This window comes from Cololabis saira, chromosome 11 (assembly GCF_033807715.1).
Source record: "Cololabis saira isolate AMF1-May2022 chromosome 11, fColSai1.1, whole genome shotgun sequence".
Lineage (NCBI taxonomy): Eukaryota > Metazoa > Chordata > Actinopteri > Beloniformes > Belonidae > Cololabis > Cololabis saira.
Window position 1 is genome coordinate 15,362,253 of NC_084597.1, and position 13,711 is coordinate 15,375,963.

At 38.7% G+C, this 13,711-nt stretch overlaps 1 protein-coding gene across 1 annotated transcript; it reads right to left on the reverse strand.

Annotated features, from left to right (window-relative positions):
* On the reverse strand, positions 1 to 11,147 carry dipk1b (divergent protein kinase domain 1B). The gene is made up of 5 exons (XM_061733309.1): positions 10,672 to 11,147; positions 7,794 to 7,928; positions 4,999 to 5,106; positions 3,756 to 3,932; positions 1 to 1,231 (listed from the first exon to the last, which is right to left on the reverse strand). Exons 1-5 carry the CDS (start codon positions 10,738 to 10,740, stop codon positions 419 to 421), a joined length of 1,302 nt encoding a protein of 433 aa, XP_061589293.1. The 5' UTR covers positions 10,741 to 11,147; the 3' UTR covers positions 1 to 418.
* Between the last annotated feature and the right edge of the window lie 2,564 nt (positions 11,148 to 13,711).

Below are 13,711 nucleotides of genomic sequence, written 5' to 3' on the forward strand. Positions count from 1 at the left end.
ACCGTGGGGAATTTTTTTGACGGTTTATTGTGAATGGTAAAATATCACCCATTCCTAGTGTAAACACACAGCTTAACACTGCAGACCAGCAAACTGCCAAAAAAAATCTGGGTTTATACATTTGTACACACCTGCTGATGACCAAATTATCAATGACTGATAACTAGCAGCACTTGGCTGTTATAGATCTTGTGGACACAGTAAACGGGTACTTAGTATTGCCCACGTTTCTTTTTGGCTTCATTTTTGTTAAAAAGTAATGCCATGGTTAAAATAAAAAGCCATAATGTTGATCGTCCTGCATTGTATTTGTATCATTTGTATATTTTTATGATTGAAAGAGGGAGAAGTAACTTTTGTACATGACTGTAATTCACTCACTACGTAGAAGAACTGACTAGATCACGTCAGCCAAATCTCAGGAGTACTGTGTGTTGGAAATTTTCTTCCAGAGTAGGGTCTTTAGGTTGTTAAGAACTAGCGAGTGGTGAACTTCCATCTGACTTGCCAGACCGCTGAGTGTCACACAGGTGCGGAGCTGCTTCTCCAGATCCCCATGCAGGTCGGAAGGAGCTCCAAAAAGCAGGAAATCCTGCAAAAGAACACACACCTTTGCAAGATTAGGCTGCACAACCTCAGTGTTGCACTGCTTGACCAGTCGATCACATGTGGCCGTGCAGTCCCGGCCGTAAGTGCAGTCCGCATTAGTATCGCATCGCCGTCCCTTCAAGAAAGCCCGCACGGCAGCTTCTGATGCCACGCTGCGCAGGTTGGCCATCTTACAGTCATACTTTGCATTGTAGCCGACGTGGTGAGGGCTGGCGTCACATATGAGGAAACTCCCGTAGGAGCCGTGGAAAACCTCTTCCACAAACTCCAGCAGGCCGATGGTGATGCGAGCCCTGCGGGGCCAGGACGGAGCCAGCCAGTGGTTCAGGCTGGAACTCAAGGCCTCTGGAACAACGGCCTTTAGGTAATGAGGCACCTCGAGCCTGTAGAGGGAGCTGTGTCCCATCAGCTCGGTCACGTACAAGTCTCCACAGAAGCCCAGCAGCTTCGGGGTGTGCTCCTTCTCCTGCAGGGCAACCATCAGCAGGAACTCGTTGATGTGGAGCAGAGCCCAGATGGACTTGGCCTCTGCAAGAGACACTTTTCGGTCCTGGTTGACGTCAGCCAGAGTGATAACCGTGTCCACTAAGGTGTTTAAGGATGGCTGTTCACCAAAGTTAGTCTGCAGAAGGACAACAATTTATCTGGTTATTGAGAACAGATCATACGTTACCAAACTAATTAAAATATGCCAATATGTATGTATATATATATATATATATATATATATATACACACATATACACACAGGTGATCAAATACTTATGTCATGCAATAAAATGCAAATTAATTACTTAAAAATCATACAATGTGATTTTCTGGATTTTTTTTTAAAATTCCATCACTCACAGTTGAAGAGTACCTATGATATAAATCACAGACTTCAACATGCTTTTCAAGTGCGAAAACCTGCCAAATCGGCAGTGTATCAAATACTTTTCTCCCCACTGTATATGTAGCTGGGGTATTTATAGATCTTAAAAAAGCCGATGATATATGCCAAAGTAGGCATGGTTTTGTTTATGATTGTTATGATTTGTATTATACTGTATTTATTATGATTATTATTTAACTATTGTTCTTTGGTTTATATATATATACAGTATGTGTGTATATATATATATATATATATATATATATATATATATATATATATATATATATAATTTTTTTTTAGCATGCTCGAAATAAAGTTTTTCATTCATTCATTCATTCATTCATTCATTCATTCATTCATTCATTCATATATTCATATATATATTTGAAAATTTCCCCTCTGTGGGACTATTAAAGGATTATCTTATCTTATATTTTTTTAAAGATTTTTTTGTGGCTCTAGTGGCCCTAGAAGGGGGTAGAAATAGAGAATGGAGATGACATGCAGCAAAGGTGCACAGGCCAGGATTTGAACCTGCGACCACTGCAGGAGGACTGTAGCCTCAGTATATGAGCCGCTAGCTTTAACCACTGCGCCACCGAGCGGCCCAATATGTATATGTTTTTAACTTTTGACGTCTACATATCAAAGATTAATTTAATACATTAATAATTTTGGAAATCTGTCCTTTGGTATTTTGTTTGGTGAAAGAAAAGAGGCTTTCAACCTAAAGATCACAGTCCCCACACTCAATCATGGTCGTGGGAGTATCATGCTACAGGGCTGTTTTGCTGCTTTTTTGGGGGTGAATTGGATCATGAAAAAAGAGGAAGATATTGATATTTTACAGAAATCTGTCGTTCAGTCTATCTTTGGTTGCTTCTAGGTCTCCCAGAAAGAATATGAGCCAAAACATGCACCTAAATTCGTCCAAAACCCACTGAAGGACACCAAAAATCAAGATTGAAGAGCGGTTCAGAGCCCAAATAAAATGCAATTGTGAATCCTCTCTCCCCTCTTGCTGTTCCCCTCAGGGGTCACCACAGCAAAACATCTGTCACTATCTAACCCTATCCTCTGCATCCTCTTCTCTCCTGGCAGTTCCAACCTCATCATCCCGCTACTGATATATTCACAGTCCCTCCTCTGTGCATGTCCAAACCATCTCGGCCTGGGCTCCCTGACTTTCCCTCGTAAAACATCCAACATGTGCTGTCCCTCCGATGAAGTCATTACTGTTCCTATCCATCCTTGTTACTCCCAAAGAGAACAATTATCCAGTAATTTAGCCTCTGCTACTTCCATCTCTGCCATATGCATAATCCTCAGTGCCAACTATCTCTCAACCATACAGCATTGTCAGTCTCACCTATGAGGTGAGAATACTGCGATGATATGAAACTGAAAGAAAAAGTATAATTTTGTACTTGCATTTTTATTTTTGCAGCATATTACAGAGTTTCAGAGATCCAAACCTCTTGTTGCACCCTTTCTGTTTTTCAAGCTTACATTTCTAATATGGCACTGTTCTCCCACCACGTTATGTTTGCAAAAAAAAAAAATTAAAAGATCCAAAATTGAAACCTCATAATATGAAATCTGAAAACTTTGCAACTCTGCAACATTCAACTTTCAGAGGAAGCCGCATGCAGCTGCAAAGTTGTGATTACCAGTACGTGATATTTGGCAGCTTTCTCTCGCTGCTTCTGGATTTTAAACTCAGAAACTCACACTCTGAGCAACCCGAAACGCTCCGGGGGAAGGAAACGTCCCCCTTCTAACCTATTGTGTCTCTGGTGAAGTATAGTATGTAAGATCAGGTATGACTGACAGAATGCCCTGTCACTGTTGCCTGGTGCCAAAGGAACCTCTGATGGAAGTTCGGTGAAGGATTGACCATAGATCTATGGGAGAGACGGGCGCTGACAGCGTGTCATGGGTTGTTTTTTTCAGTTTCAGATTATGGCATCACCTGTCACACCTACAGCACACCTCACGCAATTCCAATAAGTTAGAAAACTTTGCCATGAAATAAATGGCTCAAAATGGTGCAAGAGACATGTGCCAACTTAGGAACTATCATAAAAGACTGATGTCAGTTGTAAGTCACAAAGGATAAATCACGTATTATTACTCGTAACAACATTCATTTTTTTTTTTTTTTTTGCTCTTTTGGAACCATCTTTTGGATATGGTAACTCTAATGGAAATGTCAGTTTTGTTAGTTGTAGGAGCCAATTATTTTGACCACAATTGTATATTTAAAAACCTTGAGGAAACTGTGGAGCATCTCTTTAAATTCATCCATGGAGGTTCCACGTGTCGGTTTGTCAAACAGACTCATCTCCTGTCGCAGTACGGAGTCTGGAGCTCCGTCTGTGTTCCCAGGATCCTCGATGCCACATTTGATCACCACAGGCCTCTCCTTCCAGAGCCCGATGTACACCTGCAGGTACAAAAACAGGACTACTGTAAGAAGTTAGGGAGTGGACGATGGTAGGGGTCGCTTCTTGTGGCCTCAATTTATCAAAAAAGATTAAAGAAAGCTCAACCAATTCCATTAACTATACATGTTTTGTACAGATGTTTTGTATAGATGTTTAGCTGCTTACTGAGATTGAAATAGGGCCTAGTTTGACTCCAGGTGGGTTCTTCAGCTCTGTTTTCATTATAATATATATATAAAACTAGAGGTGACCGAGCTTTTGCGGTGGCCGGCCCTAAGCTGTGGAATAGTTTGCCACAAAATGTTAGATCTGCCCAGACCCTAGTGGTTTTTAAGTCTTCTTTGAAAACTTATTTATTTTATTTGGCTTTTAGTGTGTGACAAATTAGTTCCCCACATCTGTGTGAAGTGATTGTGCACTTTATGTGTCTGTTCTTTGTCGTCTATTCTCTATTATCTATTTTTTTTTATTACTATTTTATTGATCATTTTAGTATGTTAGTGATTTTATTGTTTCTACACTGTGTACTGTGTTTTTCTTTTGGTATTGTTTTATTTTATTAGCACTTTGGTCGACCTCGGTCGTTTTGAAATGTGCTTTATAAATAAAATTGACATTGACATTGACATAATACAATATTATTTTGTGTACTTTTTAATAACCTTATATAATTTCCTCTCTTGTGATTGTTGTCTGTCTCCCTTTGTAAAGGTTTTGCATCGATTTGCAATCTCCTTTGAGTATGTTTTATTTCCATTTGTGTCTTCCTGAGGGTTTGCATTCATTTGTTTATTTAGTGTCTCTCTTGACATGAATGTGATGCCAGTTGTTCTGCATCTCTGCTGTAATTTCACAGCTACCTTGTTGTTTTAGTGCCTCACATACTGTTCTTACCACGCCATACCACACTATCTTTTATTTATAAAGCACTTTAAGCTGCTCTAGTCGACCAAAGTGCTGCACAGTGAAGTAAATAAAAAAAAAGGTATAAAATTAAAAACATAAGAAAAACTGAATTTTCCATTGACATAAAAAAAAAGCAGAAAAAGTACATGTTTATTTTACCTGATGGGTGGAGGAGGTGGACATGCAGTGGTGCAGCGTCAGAGTTCTCTGATCACACAGTGCCTTGCAGGATGAGCCTGATATTATCCCCCTCCTGTAGTGATCACACTGCAAAACCAAACAAGAAACACGCCGAGGTCAGGAAAACAGGAAGAAACTACTAGTGACTATTCCTCTTGTGAGGTTGGAGGCTATATTTAAAACATAAGGCTTTTTAAGATGCCTCTTTATTTAAACCTGAAGGGCCCACTAACCACAAGCCAGAGCTTTACAGGGTTTGTTTTGCAAAACAGCCAATACGTGACGTTGGGTTGCGTCCTCTTTTTCTGCCTCCATTCCTACTAAGTGCACATTTATCTCTGCACAGGTTGCCTCTTCTGCAGCTCGCTGAGGCTGTACAAGATCCTACTTCAAAACAAAAGTTTAGAAGAAAGAAAAGATGGTATTTTTGGGAGAGGAATTTCCTCCCATTCTTGTGTAATAAAGAATACCAGCTGCTCAACCGTCCCACTGTGACTTTTATGACGTGCCAAATGTTTTCAGTTGCAGAAAGGCCTGCGGTGGAGGACAATTCAGCATCTGGATTATTTGACTACAAAGCCATGGTTTTGTAATGGATGTACTATGTGTTTTGGCATTGTCTTGCTGAAAGATGCAAGACTTCCCCTGATAAATAAATTGTCTAGTTGGGCACATATGTTGCTCCAAAAAACCTGTATATACCTTTTCACCGCTGATGTTTCCTTTCCAGATGTTCCAGCTGCCCATCCCATAAGCACTAATGCAACCCACTGTAGGATCAGAGATGTAGGATTTGAACTAAGTGCTGATAACAAGCCTCATGGTTTCTCTTTCCTTTAGTCTAGGGCTGTTCGATTAATCGATTTTAAATCGTAATCGCGATTATGTAATTAGAACGATGTTAAAACGTGAAAAACGTGAAAATCGTAAAATCGATTTTTCACTATTAATGATTGATGGAAATACCTCTCAATACAAGCAAATGTAATGACTGACATTACACACCTCTACCTCCTTCATGGGTTGCATTATTATTTAGCATGCAAAGACCCAGTTTAGTTTAATTTGAAAATGTCTTGTTTTATTTAATTGGAAATATAACTTACTGTATGTTTGCAAGTGCTGATTTGCTGATTTTTTTTCAGAGATAAAACTTTTTTTCAACTTATTTTACAGAGTTTTGCACTTTATTCATTCATTTTTGGTTTAATAAGAGCAAAGTTTGCACTTAAAGCCCAATGGGGCAAATGTTCAATAAAAAAACAGCATATTTGAAATCATTTCTTTTCCTTTTGTCAATTCACAAAATAATCGTAATCGTAATCGAAAATCGGATTTTGAGAGAAAAAAATCGAGATTTTATTTTTGGGCAAAATCGAACAGCCCTACTTTAGTATATCGATTTTGTCACGAAAGAACTTCAAATTCAGATTCCTTGGTTTTCCACTTTGCCACAGTCCATGTTAAGTGAGAATTTGTCCAGAAAAGAGAGCAGTATTTTTGGATCATGTTCATATGGCTTTTTATTTTTCACAATAGCATTTTAACCTGCATTTGTGAATGGCATAGTGAACTGAGGTTTTAGTCTTCAGTGCAGTGATGTCCATTACAGAACCATGTCTGTTTTTTTATTTTTGATTGATTTCTGGATTTGTCCCCTGCGCACAGAAATGTCTTCAGATTATCTGGTTAGTTAATGATAACACATACTCTAGATGATAAGATATCAAACGTCTTCACAATTTTATGCTGATTTTGAAGTTGACGCTGTTTTTGGCAGCCTGCCCCTCTTCACATTTGACTTACTATCAAAGATGCTCTTTTTGCACCCAATCATGTCACTCAAATGTTGCCAATTAACTTAATTAGTTACAGGCATTTCTTTTTAAAACCACTTACTTTTCCAGACTTTTTTTCACAAAATGGTAAAATGTCTCCCTTTTGTCAGGTCAAAGAGGAAACTAGGAGATAGTTTTGTTGATTGAGGGGTGGGTGCAGCATATAGACGTGAAAAAGGTGCACACGATGTAGTAAAAAGACACATCAATAAGTAATTTTTCAGGAGTTTTGTCATCACGAGTCCTCTGGACGACTAGAGGAGACTCAAGACTCCAGTTATCTATGCGGATCATAGTTCACACTCGCTTCAACATATTTCCAAAAATGTTCGACTATCCCAGTGAAATGTTCATGCATCTGGAGTTCACTAACACATCCTCCTGACCTTCTTTGCCACCTAAAGCCACAAAAGCTGCAGAGATGTTACAATCTACAGCTTAATTAGCTGAAACGCTGAAAGCTGTTTCAAAGTTTTGTTCAAGACGGTCAAAACCTAAGGTGGATAAACAGGTCTTTGTTATGACAAAAATAAATCATGGAACTTTCACTGCAAATTAATAACACTTATTTGTAATTCTCTTAAGTGTTGTTTTACTCCTCAGCATGTCATCAAAACGGCATGCCTGCTTTTTCCTCAGCAGATGGACACAGCAGGAGTGCAGCAAAGCTGTCGGCTGCACGTCTGCCCCAAACTGTCCAACTCCCTCCACAGAAACCAGTTCTGCCGTCGTCTGTTTGATAAATGCATCAGCAAGAAAGGTAGCCACAAGCACCATTGCAGAGGACCCAGACTTGGGGTCAAAGCTGTTGTGTAATATTTTAACACTAATGTCTTTCATTATCTGAGCAATATCAGACCTGGTTTCATCAACATCTCCGTCTGGACCTCCCCTGGACTGTAATGCACATATTGGTTTCCAGGGAGCTGTACTCACAATGACCATGTGGCAAACATTCCCACGGCAGAGTTCTGCGTATGAAGCGTACTGCATGTAGACGATCCAGCTGATGATGAGGATGCCCAACCAGGCCAGAAGAAGGTACTTCACCTTAATGGCTGGGAGACGACTCTGTGGGGGAGGATGGGCAGACGAAGAGAAGATACGTTGAGCTAAGACAATATGACAGCTGATCTTAAAATAAGAAGCATACAAAACACAGGAGTGAATGATGTCAGTCACCTGACCTCAGGATGATGATAGCTGATGTACAGCAGATGTAAAGGCTGTCTGATCATTTACTTAAATTAATGTAAACACACTCAGTTCAAGGCAGTCTGCGTTCTCAGTAACTCCAACAACTACAGGAAATGGACAATGGGACTTATTATATATTATATTCTGTGCTGCAATATGAGTCAGCGGGCTAATATTAACACTACCGTGATAGCTACATATTGCAGTTGGTATACCTTAATGTAAATACTTGTGAGATAATCTGTAAGATATGCAAGAAGAAAAATAAATACAGTGGCATGGAAAAAAGTATGTGAAGCTTATGAAATGAACTGATTTTGTGCATTAATTTGCTCTAAATTATGATCTAATCTTCCTCTAAGTCACAATAATCAACAGATATGTTGTACTTAGGCTGATAATAGACACACAATAACAATTTAAATTATTGTTGTTTTTTCATTTAAAATATTAAAACGCTCACATTTCAGCAAAAACATAAATGAAACCTTAGACTTTGTAGACAGAGGTTGCAGCATATCAAGGTCAGACTGACGTTTCCTAACACACATCAGAGCCATGGGATGAATTTTGCTCTGATGTGACCAAACTTGAGCTGTACGGTTATAAAGAGGCTATTTATGTCTGTCAAATATGGGAAGAGGCCGTTAACCCCAAAAATATAGTTTCCACATTGAAACGGATGCCGGAAGCATCATGATTTGGGGTCATTTTGCTGCTTCAGGCACAGGGAGCTTTGTTTAGGTGCATGGGATCATGAAAAAGAGAATTATGTGGACATTCTGAAGACTAAAGTAAAGCGGGATAGCTTCATGTTGCTGCTGTGGCTTGTGACACAACATTGACCCAAAACAAACATCTAAATTGGTCCAAAATCTTTTGAAGGACACCTCTCAGAGCCTAGATCCCTGGCGGGAGCTCAGTCATTACATTAATGTCCATGCTAATCTGGAGGAATTGGAAATATTCCCCATAGAAGATTAGTCTTAAGATCCCTAAAAAGACACGTTCTAACTTATTTAATAACTAACTTAAGAGACAAAAGCTACACTACTGACCATTATTGTCAACTGCTATTAATAAGAACGTTTCTCTCCCCCTCAACTGTACACTAATTGACATTTATCTTTCGCCTTTGCAATCAAAAAAAGAGCAATTTCTTTTTCACTAAAATGGATTATGTTTGATTTCATAAGATGGTTCAAAATGTTGACCTCAACCCTAGGCCTAACATATTCATCCATGTGGAGAATTTTAATGGTGCAGCTCGACCAACTGGATTGTAGATTAAAAATAGTCTTTCATTTAAGGCTTGTTTTGCTTAATAAAGTTTTTTTTTTTTTTGTCAATCACACATCCTTATCCCCACCAAGAATCCAAAAAAATTAGTTTCTCTCTTGAAAGCCCGTATTTTTGATATCTTGGCATTTTATTATTCTTTTGTTTCACGACATTTTGTAAACCTGTCAATCGCCGCAGATATCAATATATGGGTTGCTATACACAGACGCTTTAGATCAGGGATATTCAATTGGCGGCCCGCGGGCCACATGCGGCCCGCCAGGAGCTTTTATGTGGCCCCTGGTCATATTTCAAAAAAGGGGGTGTTCGTTGAAAAAAAAATAAATACATTTTTTTTTTTTTATAATAGTGATGCACCGAATGTTCGGCCGAAAATAGGAAAAAAAAACAACACTTTCGGTGTTCGGTGGAATAAGTGGGGAAAAACATGACATGTCAGGAATGCGTTCACACAAGGTGCGATTTTTATTTGTAATGTGTGCAGAGAATGCATATCGCATTTAAGTTTAAGATGCTTGGTAGCCTTTTTTTAGTTGGTTAACGATGCATAGTGTTTGTACATGTTAATCTCTGTTGGAGATGTTTTTTACTTCATATTTTTTGCCAGTGTTGCACAGTGTTAATGTTTGTCACATTATTATTAACCTCCGTTGTATAGAGGACTTGTTTACATCATTAGGCTTCTAGGATTGGCCTGACATTTTTTTCATTTGAATCTCTAAATGAGGACTTTGCATTTCAGATGGAACTTCTAAGCCTCCTATAATTTCATGTGATTGTTTTGTTTTGCTGATATAATGCACAGATGTGTCATTAATAAAGGAGCTTATGGTTAATATTTTAGTTGCTTATTTATAACATCAAACTGGCTACTATGGACTAAAATGCTTGTGCTCAATGCTTAATATAATATTCAAATAAGGAAATCTTGGTGGAAAGTGGTGCTTTGTCATTATGGCATGTTTTATTAAAAGTAGGTCAATATCAATTTCATTAAGTTTGCACAATGCATGGTTTCAAAATGAACTTGCATTCAAAATAATATTTCTTTATCTGAATATTATATTTAACATTCACAATTACTAAATCTGGAGACAATTAATACATAATTTCATAAGTAAACTAAATATATATTCAAATGTATAATACAAATGTATTATATTTACATAAGTCTTCGTCTTTGAGTGCAAAATACATTTTGAAAACCCCCACATTTTCAAATTGTGCGGCCCTCTCCATACAGTCCTTTTGCAGATGTGGCCCCCGGCCGAATCTAGTTGAATACCCCTGCTTTAGATTGTGTTGGTATACACACCTGCAGGCCTTTGGCCAGAGGACAGAAGAGCATCAGATGCAGCAGCCTCCGCACAGCTCTGGGCATCATGAGCGACTGTGAGCGGCGGCAGCAGCGAGAAACCGGAGATCTGTCACATCACATCCTCAGGGCACAAAATTAAGTCTTCTTTCCCCCACAGCAGGTTGTTAGTGGAGCACAAATATGATGAACGTCGTTTATAAGGAAATCCCACGCAAAAACGTGTCCTGCGCCCTCGAAATGGGGTATTTTCCAGCTGCATGAGCTGCGCAATTAAGGAGCGCGCATGTCCTTGACTTCCAGCGGCCCACTTCATGTAAATGCAGTGTTTTTCTTGGCGTAAATGCAGAGGCAGATGTGATGTGAGCAGTCGGTAGATGCGCTCACAAGCTCCGTTTGTCGGCGACTCGTCACTGCGCCTCTTAAAGGAGACGTCGGGGGATGGTTTTGTGTCCGCCGACGTTAAACCAGCCAGCCGCTTCTCTTCCTGCATGGCCAAACATGCACGAAAATGTTCCCCCTTCCCCCTTCACCTCCACTCTACTTCATGTTACAGGGTTGAATTTATGTCAAAACTTAGAAGGAAAACAATTAAATCTTTATTTAAAAAGACCACAGTACAAACACCTAAAATATTTGATTTACTTAATAAAGCACTGTCCGTATAAGGAGTAAAGGGTTTTGTGAAATCCTGGTATGTCAAGGCAAGTTTATGTGTATAGCACAATTCAACACAAGGTCATTCAAAGTGCTTTACATCAACATTAAAAGCAGCAAGACACAATTAAACAGTAAATAACAAATACAATTAAATAAAATGATAAGAAAAGAGGTAAAATAATAAAAAGCACAAGTTGTTAAAAAATAAGGGCAGTAAAGTACAGAAGGTAAGTATTTAATTTAAGAGTACACTGATTTAAAGGAACAGTTGGAGCAGACCTCAGGTCTACAGGAAGTTTGTTCCACCAGTGAGGAGCAGAATAACTGAACGCTGCCTCACCTTGCTTGGTTCTGGTTCTTGGGAACCACAACAAACCAGATCCAGATGAATCTCAGGGGTCTGGGAGCTTCATAGGAACTAACAGATCAACCATGTATTTTGGTCCAAGACCATTCAGTGCTTTGTAGCTTTGCAGCAGTAAGATTTTAAACTCTATCCTTTGACTCACTGGAAGCCAGTGTAATAATAATAATAGGGTAAAGGCGAAACACCTATTAAAGTAGCAACCAAGATTTTATTTTCCGTGTTATAATTTCAGTTTATTACTTCAACAATAGATAGCAAAATATTGTAGTCATCGTTAAGTCCCAACGCTGCAGTCATCAGCTCACGTTTACTCTGCACATCCAATGGTGTCCAACATACAGAAATACATCTTTCTTTTCTGAGTTGTCATGGAGAATATTAAATTACTGGCAGCTGGGAAAAAAAAAACTGAAAACCTTCATAACTTGGTATCCCTAAAGCCAAAACAACTTTTAAATATTGTAAGAAGCAATGAAAACATAAAGCAGTAAAAGCTAGACTGTCCCGAGACTACAATACGTTGCATGCCTGAAATGCAAAAATGGATGTACATTTACCAATAACATTTAGGACCAACCCCTGAAATACCTTGAGTTCTCACTATCTGCTAAGAAATAAAAGACAAAGTAAATGTAAGAATGTCAGTTTTTAAAGTATATTTTTCATAGGTTTTTCTGATTTGAGATGATATTTTTATGCTTCATAATGTTCACTCTCACAGCAGCCATGACTATGGAACAATGCTTTTGTATTACATGCACAATGGACTTAAGAATTGCTTTGCTGAGATAAGCAATACTTTCATTCCAAGTTGCCATCATCAGTCACATCTCATGTTGCTTTAAAACTTGTATGTAATTGAGCAGTACACGTGCCTTCAGAGATATGTTAGATTGATTTCAGTTATTTCTGCCCCATATTCCCACATTCCTGCTCCCAAGTGAGCCAAAAAATATTAGTGCGCTCAAATGGGGTCGTGCTTTTGCAGCTGTTGCACCAAAAATGTGGACATGATCTGCCCTCGCTGGTCCGACAGGCACCTCCTCCGTCTATACTGAAGAGCTGTATTAAAACCCACCTCTTCTCCTTGGCCTTTGGCACCGCGTAAGCGTTGACTTTTAGCTGTTTTAATGTTATTTTTGCTTTAATGAGTTAATCTTTTACATTTACATACAAGTGATTTATTTTAACCCATTTTATTTTTATGTCTAATGAAAGTTCTGTTTTTATTTTGTTTTAATTGTATATTTTTTCATTTACTTGCTGCACGGTACTTTGGTCCACTGGAATACATGAAATAGCATTATAAATAAAGACGGTATGTGATACAGATAACCAGGGGTAATGCCTTTCAAATGACATGAGAGCATTTGCTGAAATACTTTAGCTCTGCATCAACCCTTTCTCCAAAGGCAAACATATCTGCAGATGCCTTCAAACATCTTTCCCAGAAAAACGAAGGCAGGATGTTTCACCAAACATCTGTGGAGACAAATCACACGTCAGCTTTATCAGTTTCTAGTTTCAACTAACATTTAAAAAGGAGGTAGATTTGATTTGTTTTGATATCATGTTTATAAATTGGGGGGTGGGGAGGGTGAAGATGACATCATTTTTAGGATTTTTTTGACCTTCTTCAAAATCAGAGGATTGCGTAGTGTAAATATTGAGTGGAACTGTCTTTAACCTGTTTAACTTGGCACAAATGTTTTGTGTAGCGCTCCACAAGCTTCTCAAAATATCTTGCTGGAATTTCGGTCCATTTTTGCAGGACAGAACTGCTCGAGTCTCTTTCTTCACATATCTTTTCAGTGCTGCCCACAAATTTTCCACAGACCTGAGATCAGGGCTTTACGATGGCCACTCCAGTATCTTCACTGTGTTGTCTTTGCAACTGATTTAGATGTACAATTGAGGTCATTGTCCATCTGGAAAACCCATCCATGCCCAATCATTTAACATTTTATTTTCTAACTGTATGATGACTTGAGATGTCGCTTGATATATCCACAT